The sequence below is a fragment of the Ascaphus truei genome, chromosome 10 (genome assembly GCF_040206685.1).
Source record: "Ascaphus truei isolate aAscTru1 chromosome 10, aAscTru1.hap1, whole genome shotgun sequence".
Taxonomy (NCBI): Eukaryota; Metazoa; Chordata; class Amphibia; order Anura; family Ascaphidae; genus Ascaphus; species Ascaphus truei.
The window spans coordinates 20,683,026-20,698,088 of NC_134492.1; the positions used below are offsets into that span (position 1 = coordinate 20,683,026).

General features: G+C 43.7%; 1 protein-coding gene across 11 annotated transcripts in view; it reads left to right on the forward strand.

Annotated features, from left to right (window-relative positions):
* Positions 1 to 3,592: 3,592 nt before the first annotated feature.
* CCDC17 (coiled-coil domain containing 17) overlaps positions 3,593 to 15,063 on the forward strand; it is a 44,336-nt gene continuing 32,865 nt past the window's right edge. For all 11 annotated transcript variants that reach the window (XR_012804055.1, XR_012804052.1, XR_012804054.1 and 8 more), the window contains exons 1-9: positions 3,593 to 3,697; positions 4,944 to 5,210; positions 6,246 to 6,377; positions 7,416 to 7,478; positions 8,545 to 8,674; positions 9,325 to 9,478; positions 10,561 to 10,680; positions 11,914 to 12,050; positions 13,344 to 13,466. Coding sequence is in view for 3 of the 11 variants with exons in the window: in XM_075616120.1 (XP_075472235.1) it covers positions 5,004 to 5,210; positions 6,246 to 6,377; positions 7,416 to 7,478; positions 8,545 to 8,674; positions 9,325 to 9,478; positions 10,561 to 10,680; positions 11,914 to 12,050; positions 13,344 to 13,466 (1,066 nt within the window). In the remaining 8 variants the exon portion in view is untranslated. The remainder of the gene's footprint in view (positions 3,698 to 4,943; positions 5,211 to 6,245; positions 6,378 to 7,415; positions 7,479 to 8,544; positions 8,675 to 9,324; positions 9,479 to 10,560; positions 10,681 to 11,913; positions 12,051 to 13,343; positions 13,467 to 15,063) is intronic.

Sequence of the window (15,063 nt, forward strand, 5' to 3'; positions counted from 1 at the left end):
GGGGAAAATAAAAATTCTTCCATGAGATTGTATTGCAAACAGAATCTCCCCCCATCTCCCACTTCAAAGGAGCAGTCACAAGTGGGACTGGATGTAACTTGTATTGATCGTATTAATGTGTTCAATGTCAGGTGCCTTTAAAATAAGACCAGTACAAGTAATTTTAAACTTTTTTTTTTATTTTTTTTACGTTGGAACATGTTCCTTTGTATTACTGTGGGGACACTGGTTGGGGCTGTTTCATAGTCCATCTTATTTGATCGCAAGGATAACCTAATGTAATTTGTTGCTCTGTGCCCAATGACCAATAAGGAAAGGAGTCGGGATAAGGGCACAAATCTGACACCACTTCAGGTTATAACTTTTTTAAATAATTTCCAGGATAAATGTTCAAAAATGATGTGTACTCTTGTCTCAAATCAACCACCTAACTTTGGCTGACAAAACACTGTTGGTTAATTCAATGTGGTTTGATATGGGACTGGCCATAGCAACTGCAAACAAGAAGCATAGATGCTTTTCTTTAGTCCTCAGTGCCATGTGTGATCTATGGTCGCTGTTGGTTGCTGTGATGACTGACTGGTTATATATAGATTTATATATATAAGAACAGGCAGATGGCACACACATAAAACAAAAAATAGGTGCTTGTCCCATATAGGAGGTATGCATAAATAGACTCCTTACCAGGCAGATCCAGAATCCCAGGGCCACAAAGCAAGGAAGAGACAGCACACTCAGTAGTAGCAAAAAACGTGTATTGGAAGAAAACTGGCACAATCACCGACAATTCGGTCCTAGAAACAGGACCTTTCTCAAGGGAGCGGTCCCTTGAGAAAGGTCCTGTTTCTAGGACCGAAATGTTGGTGATTGTGCCAGTTTTCTTTCAATATACGTTTTTTGCTACTACTGAGTGTGCTGTCTCTTCCTTTCTTTGTGGCCCTGGGATTCTGGATCTGCCTGGTAAGGAGTCTATTTATAGATTTATATATAGATATAACAACTATATAGAAATAGCTATATAAAAAAATATATATATCTTTGCGAGGCAGCACCAGGACGAATTGGCCTTGAAAAGACAGTGAGCTACTGATCCTGCCAGTAAACTACTTCATAGAACAAAAGAGAAAAAAAGTCCTAGTGCTACATCTAACTTGATATATCGTTAAATACTTATGTTTCATATATCTTCTCATAAGTAAGCGTCATTTAGTTACATTTTTTTGACCAAAGTATTTTAAGCCTACAACCACTTCACGGAATGGCCCATCTGTAGGTCCTAACCCTGATCAATCAATTTGATTTTTCCAGCAACAGCCTGACGTCGCGTCGCTGGCACATTAAGCGTAGCCCAAGAGATCATATATATTATAGACGTATGTAGCAGTTTACAGGCCAGGTTAAAATGTGGGACAGCTTTAGTTTTGAATAATCCAGGCCTAGTGGAGAGAGAACTGTCTTTAATAGACTGGCTATTCACAGGTGCTTACCAAGAACTGCAATTTAAAAGGTGGACTGGGTGAGCTTGGAAATTGGGAGGAAGGGTCACTAACCTCCACATTGCTTTACCAACTAAGATGTGTTTGTAAACGCCTGCAAACTGATATGGAACAGATTCCCCTCCATATCTTTCATTCTTGGTTTCACCATTGGCATCTAGTTTCATTTGCGAGGGGAGATTTAAATGTGCCTTCTGTTTGTATTGATTGGTGTGTTCTGTATTACCATCTACCTTTTAAGCAGCTTTGTTTTTTCAGTGCAAGGCAAAATGTGACACTACAAAAAGTCCTGAGAATTTCCCTAAACTTAATTTTCTTATTAGATGTACTGTAATATGTTAATTAAATATTTTTGTTAAATGCAATAATTATTTAGTAACGTCACCACTAAATGGTATTAAGCAGCAAACATGTAGCACTGCACAATTTGTTTTATTATTACAGAATTGAAGCAGGCGTCTCCGGAGCTGAATTATTAATTTCAGTTCTGAGGGCACCCTGCTTCCAGAGATACTTACCTCCGTTGGGGGTGCGAGTATCTCTGCAGCCAGTGAGCTTGTGGGGCTAACGAAATGGTGGCTTCAATGTCCAGCGGGCCGATAGGAAGTTGTGACTGTCGTGGCTTCCTGTTGGCCCGCGTGACCTGGACATTTAAGCTGCAAAGAAATACTGGCACCCCTACGGAGGTAAGTATCTCATTACCCGTGCCAGATTAACGTCTGGATTGGAGACACATAACAGAGCTGAGACTGCTCACTGTCTGTGGTTTTCTCCCACTCCACCACTGTGGAAATAATTGTTTGGAGGCGACGTCACACAGATGTGGACAGGAGGGAGAAGAAACGGACACCTTTAGTCTGCAGGCTCCAATGCCTTTTTTAATCTTGATGTTTAAGAGTGTATTTGTTTACAGATTGTGTTACAGGAACACACTATATTCATGTCTCTTCTATTTAAGAACAAGAAGAAGAGTACTACAATATTGATGAGCCTGATTTACACCTCCAATTTGTCAGTGCAATCTTATCCACCTTTTTCATATATGCCATTTTTATATTGGATATTGCAGTGTTTTTCTGTGTTTTCACCTTGTATGTCTCCTCGGAGGGCACTCTAATAAGGCTGGGGCCATGGTACTGTAGACCGTGCGGCCGCGAGCAAACAGACTGCCTTTTCTGTGCGGAAACAGGAGGGGGGCATGGGTTGCGTGAGAAATCCGTTAAACTGATTTCTCAGCGCGACAGAAAGGTCACTTGAGCGGTTCGCCCAATGAGGGAACCAGCTCCATGACGTCACTGGCATGCCCCTTGACATGCCAAAAAAAATGCACGCCACGACCACGTGCACCTCCGCACGGGCGAAGGCACTATGGACCTGGCCTAACTGGGGCTGGGACCCTCTGCTTCCTGAGATACTTGTAGGATATAGTTAGAGTTCAGCTACAGAGGACCCCTTCTTCAATTCTAGAATTAAAAACAAATAGACAAATCGTGCAGTGGTTTCACATACCATCAAACTGATGGTACATCACATGTTTTGGGCTCTAAGACCAGCTGTGCCTATTAATACAGGAGTATTAATACAGGAGACCTGTGCCGAAGCAGGGATATCCTATAAACCTGACCTGCGGTCCTCAAGGGCCACCAGCAGGTCAGGTTTATAGGATATCCCTGCTTCAGCACAGGTGGCTGAAGAAGGGATATCTCTAATACCTGGCCTTTGATGGGCGTGCCTGCATAGGGTGAGGGATTTCCATATCATTTGCTTGCGTGTTTCTCCCCAGCATGGGCAGTGGAAATGCTGGGGTGCCTATTTCTATGCAAAATGCTGGAGGATCTGCACACAATGTGCAACATGTTATCCTCCAGTGCACACCGGCGCTATCTGAGTCATTTGCCCCACAACTGGGCTTTTAAAGTAAATGTCTTCAGTCCTTCGCTGTCAGAGGAGCGGAAGGGGTTAAATCGGGTCAGTCCGCCCCGGGTACTCTGCTGCTGGGAGACATGCTGGTAGCGCCCCACCCGTTGGTATACACTTAGCTCAGCACTGCCTCCCCCGGGCACACAGCATGGTACAGCCCAGGTGTCCCCGCCCCCGATTCTCCCGCCGTCTCCATGGAAACCGCCGCCGCGGCCTGGGACAGGGAAACTTGTGCGGGACCTCTGATATAGCGCTCCCCGCAGCACCGGCACAGCGCGGTAAGTGGCGGCGACTGTGTGACACGGAGTGTGTGATTGTGACTGTGTGTGATTGTGACTGTGTGACACTCAGTGTGTGATTGTGACGATGACACTGAGATGTGATTGTGACTGTGTGACACTGAGGTGTGAATGTGACTGCGTGATACTGAGGTGTGAATGTGACTGTGCGTGACACTGAGGTGTGAATGTGACTGTGCGTGACACTGAGGTGTGAATGTGACTGCGTGACACAGGTTTGAATGTGACTGTGCGTGACACTGAAGTGTGAATGTGACTGCGTGACACTGAGGTGTGAATGTGACTGTGCGTGACACTGAGGTGTGAATGTGACTGTGTGTGACACTGATGTGTTAATGTGACTGTGTGTGTCACTGAAGTGTGAATGTGACTTTGTGACACTGAGGTGTGAATGTGACTGTGCGTGACACTGAGTGTGTGAATGTGACTGTGTGTGACACTGAGGTGTGAATGTGACTGTGTGTGTCACTGAGGTGTGAATGTGTGACTATGTGACACTGATGTGTTAATGTGATTGTGTGTGACAATGAGATGTGACTGACTGTGTGTCACTGAGGTGTGAATGTGACTCTACGTCACACTGAGGTGTGAATGTGACTGTGCGTGACACGTGTGGATATGACTGTGCTTGACACTGAGGTGTTAATGTGACTGTGACACTGAGGTGTGAATGTGACTGTGGGTGTCACTGAGGTGTGAATGTGACACTGAGGACTGATGTGATGTTTATGACTATGACATCTGAATATCATACTTAGCAGTCAGGAAGAGTCCCATGTTTCAGATATTTGCACTAGTGCTATTGCTAATTTTCTTTAGCCATACTTCACAACATAAGAACATAGGGGGAAGTAACACAGTTTGAGGGCACAAGGCATAAACACAGCAAACACAATCTGAAGGAGATTTGTGCTGCGAGTCCTAAATCTGTTTGCTGCCAATTACATTTGAAGATTTTTGAAGCAATATTGTCTATTGTTTTGACAAATATACTGTACCCCTGACCTTCTCAGATCTAACACTATATAAAATAAAACATAACAGTTAATAACAACATTAATTTAAGTTTGAATTGAGTTGTACATGACACATAGATCTGTTCAACACAGGAACATATTTTCATGGGAATGTCTGTTTTTATTAACAATTTAAAAAGAAAGCATTTAACAACAGTAACTTTTCTTCCACTGACTTAATGTTTCGGTTTTACATTTCTATCCTGTAGGTAGTAACTGCTTTTCAAGCGGATTGACGTTTATAACCAGTTCTATCCCCTTGTGTTGTAATGGCTGAACTGGGGAGTCATCGCTGCAACAACTGTAATATGGTTTTCCGCTCCTACTCCCTCCTGGATAAACACAGGGACAAGTTCTGTATCGGGAGCCACATCGGGGACCCTGCAGTTTTCAGCTCCCGATCCTTGGACACAAGAGAGAAATTGTACTCGAACTCCAAGGGAGTTCCAAGAATGGCAGAGACCCCTGATTTCAGAGTAAGGACATCGGTTTAGGAGTCAGGACTGGTTGGACCTGTCGTTAGGGGAGGTTAGAGATGAACTATCCAGGCCCGATTTGTAGACTGGTTGGCCATTTCAAGATGTCCCAGTACAAAACAGGGTGTCAGATTTTCACTCCTCTTGTCCATGCAGTCAGGGGTTGTTAATTGCTGATTTCACAAGGCTCCTAATGCTGTAAGCAATAACTTGATATAAGCAAGTGTTAATGCATACTTCATTCCAGTAGTTCCCCTCAAATTGTATTACCTGATTACTCCCTTGACTGCATCAAGTTGTGTATCCAGTTAGCTGACACCCTGCTTGAAATTTTCCTAACATAGCTCTTTAACTTCTCAATACCATTTTGTTGATATCCCTCTGGTCTATAAAGTAGATCATCCTAGTACATTACGAACGCATTAATTAGGTTATCACCCCCCATGGGATTGAAAAGCAAAGTTGCTGTAATTTTGTATTCCTACTATAACTTTTTGGAAACGTACTTGTGTCGGTACTTTTTTAAATGTAGTTAATTTTTTTATGGGCACCAGGTTTTTAGGACATTTATTAATATTCAGGTGTGCTCACTGGACTGTGTACTTTAGTTTCTCAGCTGTAAGATATAAATCGTAAAATATCCTTCAATGTATTAGACCAGGGGTGCGCAAACTTTTTCCTTTGCCTGCTCTCCCCCCCTGCTTGCGCCACCCCCCTCCTTACCTTGTCTCGAGCCTTCTGAGGTCACGACGTTACGTGACCCTGCTGCGTCATTTGATGCAGCGTTACCATGAAGTCGCCGGAGAAGAGGTAAAGGAACATACAGAGGCCTCGCTTGCGATCCCCGGAATTTAATTTAAATGCTTTGGGGGAAAGCGCGGGGCCTTTGTAAGCGCCGCACCCTCACCAGAGAATCTCACGCCCCCCAGTTTGCGCACCCCTGAACTAGACTATGGTGTATGACATTGGAGAAGTAGAGTCCTGCACTACATGTTTGTGTAGTTTTGTGTATGATGCTAATTCTTTGTTTACTAGACAAGAGACAGCATTGCTCGTCTCAGGGCGAGGGAGAATCTCTTGAATGAGCGGGAGCAGCATCTGATGGGCGGATATGAGCAGATGACCAGTGTTTCAGACAGCAAAGTTCTGAGGAGCCTAACAGATGAGGTGGGTAGAAGCACAGCAATTACATGTTTCCTACCCACTTAAATGCAATGTTTCCACCTTGCATCTATTCGCTATCAGTGGAGTGAAGAGAGTGTAAATTATATGACATCGCTACATGTTGTGACAGGGCAAGAAAGGACTTACAGGCAGTGACAACGATATGAGATGCAAACATATAGGACACCTGATAGCTAAAGGACAGCAGCCGCTAAATACGGCAAATTCCGGCAAAATATTGAGGCGTTGGGAATAAAGAAGACTACCAGTTTCAATAAAATGTATTCTATTCTGGCCTGTAAAATTAAGAAAACCATTCATGAATAAAAATATAATGCAGAGAGCTTTGGAAACTTCACAGGTTTGTTCTGTACATTAGAAGAAGAGACCTGTGAGGTTTGGAAAGCTCTGTACACTATAAGTTAATGCAGGGGTGCGCCAACGGTTCCCACTGCGCCCCCCTGCGTCTGCTCTCCTCCCCTGCTTTCACCTCCCCCCCTGCTCGCGCCACACCTGCTCGTTTCCGGCGTCAAATGACACCATGGTTCATATGACGTCACGTTGCCATGGCAACATGACATCATGTGACCCACCTGGTTACCATGACGACGTGTCGCTGGAAGTCAAGGTAAGTGGGCTACAGAGGCCTCGCGCGGTTTCCCCGGCATTTCATTTAAATGCCTTGGGGGGAACGTGGGACCTCTGTAACCACTGCGTGCAACTTTTATGTGGTTTTCTGAAAGTTATCACAAGCTGCAACAAATCTACTCTTCTTCAGGACTCGTGTGGCTATTTGTACTTCGGACTACAAAATAATTCACTTATTACAAATGCAAGGTTTTCTTTATCATTCTTCGCTAATTCTTGAATTAATTTGTGTTGAAACCCGGAATGTAAAGTAGGTTGAGAAATTGTATTCTTTATGCTCTACACTGCAGGGTGACCATTAAGCAAAAGTACAACGGACATGCAATACTACAGAGCAATCACCAGTTGGACAGTTTTGTGCTGCTGTAACCTTGTAAAAATGTTTCTTTTTAGTTTCACAAGCTAAGAAAATCTTTGGAGGGCAGTGTTCCAACCCTAAGATCACTCCAATTTCAGGTAAAGCAAATCCTAAAGGACGTCCACTCCCAGCCCATGAGCTGTTAAATACTTAGAAAGTGCAAATAAAAAGCCTGTGTATTTCTACTGCACTTTGCCGATGGATATAGCACCAACACTCTGGTTTCCAAATGGACATTATTAAGCTGGCAATTGTAATTTTGTCTCAGTTAATGTGCCTGAGTGTGGTTTTCTGTACATAGAGTTCTGGAAAGCTCTAGGACATCCTACATCCTACAATCAATACATTGCATCTCTAATAGCATTAAAAAAACTCTCGAGTTTTGTTAAGCACCTATAATCGTATTTAATGTTGTATGAAAACATAAACATGAAGCTATTGAACATACCAAGTCGATGTTTAACCTTTTCTACTGCAACATCATTTTTTGTCACAATGTGATGTTTCAAATGAGGATGGTGGCAATATATTACTGTAGCTTGTATCTTCGTGTAATGTTTAGGGACAATTAAACAATGGAGAAAAACATAACTGGAAGAAAAGAGCAATACTGGAATACAGGCATACCCCGCTTTAAGTACACTCACTTTAAGTACACTCGCGAGTAAGTACATATCGCCCAATAGGCAAACGGCAGCTCACGCATGCGCCTGTCATCACGTCCTGAACAGCAATACCGGCTCCCTACCTGTACCGAAGCTGTGCGCAAGCGGGGAGACTATAGAGCCTGTTACAAATGCGTTATTTACATCAGTTATGCACGTATATGACGATTGCAATACAGTACATGCATCGATAAGTGGGGAAAAGGTAGTGCTTCACTTTAAGTACATTTTCGCTTTACATACATGCTCCGGTCCCATTGCGTACGTTAATGCAGGGTATGCCTGTACTTTCCTGGTATGTCAAGGCTTCAAATCCCTCACATGAATACCTAACTCTCATTACTATGCACTGCTGCTAATGTACACAGTGCAGAAAGTGGATCTCCAAATGCTTATAGTCAGTTGGTACAGATGGGAAGTGGGATCTGGACATTGAGCTGCTCTACTATTCCTTGTCAGTCCTCCACCTTGCAGCTAATATTATACTTCCATACTTCAGGGAGAAACCAGTCCCCAAACCCAATGGGACAGAGAGTATCGGGAGCGCATGCAGGATATGGCAGAATCCCATGAACGCCATCTTGCAGATATCCAGTCACGGAATCAAACCTTGGAGCTTCAGAGAGATGGTGAGTGCTGGATGAAAACGGAGTGAGGGCCCAGTGAACCTGGACTGTGTTACACAGTAACTACCAGGAATAATATTCAGAGATGGAGCCTCATTCAATTCTATCAACAGTTCCTCATAAAAAGGTCACATTGCATGTCCACCGTTATTCCACAGCGGAAACCATTATACAACATCCGAGCACAGATTCTGCCAAGATGTATCAGGAAAGACTAAAGCGACTCAATATCTACAGCAGAGGGGGAATGGGATTCAAACTAGAGCAAGAGGTCATGCTCTAAAGCATGAGGGTGGCAGGCTAAGCACTTCTTCACAGAGAGGCTGAGGGATTCATGGAAGCGCCTCTTACCAGCGCTAATGCTTTAAGGGAATTCAAAAATGCTTATTATAGACATACAGCAAAATCCTAAATACAAAGGAAAATGGGCAGACTAGATGGGCCAATGGGTTCTTATCAGCCTTACATGGTTTCTATGTTTTTATTCCCCATTATGCAATATCAACCCACACCTAGGTACCTGAGTGCATTCATATAGAAGGAGTGTTGTTCTGTACCCTATGTTAAGCGACACCTACAAATATGTTCATATTTTGACATTCTTTAGCATGTCAATGTCTCCTGGTAATGTGGCACTTTTGTTTCCTGCATAGAAATCCGCCAGCGCCTTTCAGATTTTGCCAATGCCGGCTCCTCCACCTCTCACATCGAACAGATGCTGCTGGAATTAAAGGCTCAGGAGGAAAAGAACCAGCTGGCCTTGGATGCTCTGAGAGATCAGATTGGGCTCATCCAAGCAGAGAGCAGGTATAGAGCTAAAGTAGTGTTATCGCTGCTGCATGTACCGACACAGTATGGAAGTTACTTCACCTTTCCCCCACCTCCTTTACTAGTAGAAAGCACAATCATTTAGGGCAGGGGTGGCCAACTCCAGTCCTCAAGAGCCACCAACAGGTCAGGTTTTTAGGATATCGCAGCTTCATCAGAGGTGGCTAAGTCAATGACTAAGCTGTGCTGAACAGGGATATCCTGAAAACCTGACCTGTTGGGGGCTCTTGAGGATTGGAGTTGGCCACCCCTGAAAAAAAACGTCACCTTAACTACAGGATTGCCAAGGGATAATTCAATTGATTCTGAGAATATTACGTCACATATGAGTGAAACGATAGTTTGAGATTAACAATGTCATTTTATTTCACGGAGTTCTAAAGGTAAAGTTTCCTTATATAATAGGGAAATGGATCAGATGTTGTGTCCCCTCCTAGTAAGCATAGTGTTAGGGGCCTATTGTAGTAGCTCCAAAGTGTGACAACCCGCTTGTAAAGTGCACTTTAGAAGCAGATTGGGATGCTTTGCTGTTCTGTAAGCCCTTCTCGCATGTCCAAATCATCTCTAAACGGCTTTTTTAAAAGCAGTTTCACTCTTGCTCTGTCAATCCGATCGGTTTGTCAAAAAAAGCCCCCAACTCGCATTGTTTGCCCACAACTGCTATTCTAGTAACTCCGCTACGCAAACCGCTTCTAAAAAAAACATCGCATTTTTTTAACATTGCCTAAAGAGTGGCGAGATGGGTACTGCGAGTTACATCTGCAGCCCGAAATATGGGTTTGGCTGAGAGAGCAAAACACAAGTCAGACTGCGGATGGAGTTAGCAGCAATTCTGGTCATTTCTCTTCTAAAGCAAGTACAATCTGGGCGGTTTGTCAGAGTTTTTTAGACGCGGTTTGCAACAGAGAATACCGTTTTTTTGCACATTTCATTCCGCTCCTTTTGTACGTGCCAAAAACGTGCAGTTTGACAATGACAACCTCTGAGCTAATAAAATATGCCCCTATGTCTACAAGGCTGAAGCAATCCCTTTCAGTGCATTCTTGTATCTGTACTTGCAGGACTAAATCAGACGAAGCAAACAAACCACTTCCGCCGAGCGCTACAGAAAAGAGGGAGAAGGCTCCTCTGAATTTCATTGCCTTCCCCGCACGTGGCAGTTCCCTCTCCTCCGAGATCAGGTAGTAACTCTAACTTCTACACTTTGTGAAAAGCAACAAACAGTTGCATAGTACGGAAACCATGATCAGAAACCCGAAAGCTGTAACAGTCATGAGTTATATGAGAAGAGTGAAGATTTTACTGTACTATAATGCCAAAGTTATTGAAATGGTCAATAAGAGCAATGTTAAATGAATGGGCCATACGGTATCTTCCTTCACCGCAAGGGGTCTTATGGAATAGCACCGCTAAGTAAATATGGGCCTTGATGTATTATAAAAGAAGCAAAGTAACGAACTTTTGGCATTCAAACATTGATCATTGTAAAGTTAAAGATGCTTTCTTAAGATCACAGAGTAGTCTCTTAGGCTAAGGCCCCGCTCCCAGAGTCAGTGCGCCCACACTGCAGACAGGCAGGGCGCTGACATACACAGACCGCGATATGCGGTCTGTAGGGAGCGGGAGGTGGGCGGGAGGGGGAGGTTTGAGCGGGAGGGGGGGCGTGGCTTGAGCGGAGGGACCCGCTACTCTCCCCCCCCCCCCCTCCCTCCACGGACTCGGGCTGGAGCTGCTGATGGTAAGCAACACACACACACAGGCACTCATATACACACACACACACAGACAGAGGCAGGCACTCACGCACTCATACACACACACACACAGACAGGCACTTACGCACTCAGACACATACACACACACAGACAGGCACGCACGCACTCAGAACACACACACAGACAGGCACTCACGCTGCTGTCCACACTCCTCCCCGCTCCCCGAAGCCTCTCCTCCTCCCGAAACCTCCCCTCCCCATTGGCTCACAGCCACACCACGTGACGCGTCAACGCTAGGGATCACCATTTTCTTGTGTCCCATAGCGGCTGACGCGCCACAGCGTGTAGCGTGCTGTGCAGCCAGGGGGGACCGGGACCGGCTCGGGAGGATTCCCCTGCTGGTGGGGAACTCGCGTGTGGCCGCCTGCGCCAACGAGCGCAGCGGGACCGAGGCCTTAGCATCAAAGAAGGAACTAATTATGATCATTATCAAAGTCTGCTTTCATTTATAGTTCTGTCTGACCTGCAGTACTAGCTGACAACCATAATATTAATAGTAAAGTTGCTGTTACATGTGATGGATGTGCCCAGTCTTTTCCTTTTTTAGTTATATCTCCAGAGTTTGACCCCATAGCCCATTTGCCATTTTTATATTCTTCCTCTGGACTTTTTGCACTATTTGTCTCCTTCTCTTCTCAGCGCCCTGCAACTGGCATATGTCCAGAGTGGAGGCACTGACCCGTCCGTCCTGGCACAGATGCGAGACCTACAAACAGAAACAATGGTGTTTGAAGAAATGGCGCACAAACAGGAGCGCAAGGAGAAGAAAAAGAAAAGTACGTATCTAGGATTGGTTATCTCAGGTGCCGGAAACGCAGAGGAGCAAATGTGTCTTATCTCTTATTGTAAAATGGACATTAGCTTAACTAAAGTAAGCAAGCCTAAATCCGCGTCCATAGTAAGCGCGACGAACACAAAAGGCAGGAAGGCAATGCGCATGGCCATAGAGCGCGCGTGCATGAAAGCGACGAGGCAGCCAATGCTAGACAACATTTTTTTATTTTGCCGCGCAACGGCCAGGTCACGTGCACGGTTCAGCCAATGAGGGCGAACTGCTCACGTGACGTCACGGGCACGCCCCCAACTATTGAATTAGAGCTGCTCTTGATCGCGTCTCCTCCTCCAGACCCCACAGGCCACGGATCGCCTGTGCTGCAGGCGCTCGTGACGTCACGCGCTCCGTCGCGCGGCTACTATGTACAAGGCCTAATGCTGCTTCACATGCTTTCATATGGCCTTTACTGAAAGGGGTGCCATCTTTTCCATTATTTATCAAAAGAAAATAAACAGCAAAGTTGATTCAAGAGACCAAACAAACCTTAAAAAATACGTTATATGTGTGTATTAATTAATTTGCTGTTGGAGGAAATTTGCAACAAATTGCAGACACAACAAGATTAATATTTTGGAGAGGACTGCCATGACATTTCTCCCTGTCTAACACACACTCAAGTTTCGAGTCAACTCTTGAATGTCTGTTGCTTTGAAGATCCAGAAATACAATTAATCTGGCCCTGAACTGACCCACGATCATTCCTTATACTTGGGAGGTATAAAAGGATCTAATATTTTTGGAAAGGACACAAAACTTTTGCTTATCTGCACTTCTAACGTTATCCTTAACATTCCCTTCTAACATTTATATTAAAGAGGAATTGCATGTTTGGAAGATACATTATACTTCTATAAATGAACATGTTGTATTGGATTGTGATATATCCTAAATAGAACCTAAATCACTTCTAGCGATATACAGAATGCTCTTCCAAATTAAAGTTGGACTTTATTCTCTGACTGAGATATATATATATATATATTTGGGTAAGATAGACTCAACTGTTAAAATATCTGTTGAGAAAATAATGTTTTTGTATTTCTTTATTTAAAAACAAAAATAGACGCTGAAATGTACAAATGACTTTAAATGACTTTACAATGTGTGCTTTCTGGATTCTGCCAGTTACACGTGTGCAGCTGCTCCGAGTGTATTGTATGTTTGCCTTAAAAGGATGGGGGTGTGGGCACAGTTTCAAGGTGATAACAGACATTCAAGCTTGTACTGATTACAGGGCATGATGGTGCCCCACGGGTACTGGACGTGGAGCTAATGGCGGTGGAATTGGAGAATCAGCGTTTGGAAGAGGAAATCCTTAATGTGAAGCTGCAGAGGGGCAAGAAGAAGATAGACAATGGTAGGTAACAACTGTGTACTGTATAAATATAAGCCATGCTGAATTGTCACAATCACTGCCGATACCGTATACACACATCTCACACATGATGCATCATAACATTCATCTTTCTTTCCCAGCCAGGAACGTAAAACTATAATATGAAGTCCAATGAATACTGCTGTTAATGTTATTTTCCATATCTCCCTGGAGTGGAATGCAGCGATATGCAAAGAATTTTCCAGGCGCAATTAGTTCCTTCTCCTGAAGAGCTTACGATTTAATTCCTGGTACCTGAGTTATAGGGTGATTTACCCAAGGTCACAAACAGAGCAGGCACTCTCCAACCTGGTACATTACCTTCAAAAACAGTGTTTTACCAGTGTGCTAGTCCTTAAGTGTGTAAGTTCATATGTGCCCCCTAGGTGTTAATGTGCTTACAGGGCTTGTCTATCACTTAATATTCCTTTCCAGGAAACTGTATAGTGTGTTTTTCACCATTATGGCATTTAAACAAGGTTTTTCACATCTAAGATTTTCCATTTAATTGAATATTAATGTTAAATATAATTTTATGGTAAACTGAGTGGTTTACACAAACATTGCTGCTTTGTTTTCTCAGCTCTTCTTCAAAGTTTTATACCCAGGGTTTCTCCATATTGCTTCTGATCTATTTTTGGCATGATGCCTCTCTCCATCCATCTCGTGCCAGGAAGCCATGGTACATGGCCTCTCTAAATTCTTCCGCCTTATCAACCTCATAATGAAGGATCTTTCTCATTGCTCCATCCCACTCCGCTGCACTAAGAATCCCTGAGGACTGACATTTCTTGTCCACATTCAGCTCCCACACAGATGCGTTTATGAGCAGTCACTCTGTGTCCCCTTCAGAACAGGGATCCACTGTATGTAACTCCCAGTGCTTTTTGTGTCACTTGCAGCTATTTGTTTCTGTTCATGTTCCTTTATTAGGCTTCTTTAGCACAGCAGGGCTTTCAACGAAGATTGAGGTCGAGCCAATAATTCCCAAAGACCGAGGTTGAGTGATTGAGTCAGGTTATGGTGTGTGATACGCAACTTTTAAGACCTAAAAGAGAGAAGCCATCTGCTGTGTTGACCATCCATTTCTCACTCATTTCTAACCACAACTGAAATGTGTATGGTTTGTTTTGAGGGGTGTGTGAGCTGTAATGCATTTTAATCACGGGTAGTTCCCAAATGTTACAAATTAAATTGTTCAGTGCTTGTGAAGCAGCGAGTGATGAAGACTTAAAAGATTTTTCTTTGGATTTTTTTTAAATGTAAATAGCTGCAAAGCGTAATGTAAGAATGCACATTTTTATGGATTTTTCTTTCACTGTGAACATTGAACTTTAATATCTGGGGATGGGGTTGCAAAGTGTAAACACACTTGTAAGTTTGTTGTAGTTACAGGGCACATCATCTTTCCCTGACCAGTAAAAAGTAATCACCTACCACTTTGTATGAGTATGCAGTGTGGTTGCAGCTTCTGCTCTGTTTATTTACATTGTGTCACTATATAAAGAGTTAACAACAGGTTCATACTCTATCTTACTTAGCTGGATCGTTTTTGGCCACAATGACCCAGGCATTAATG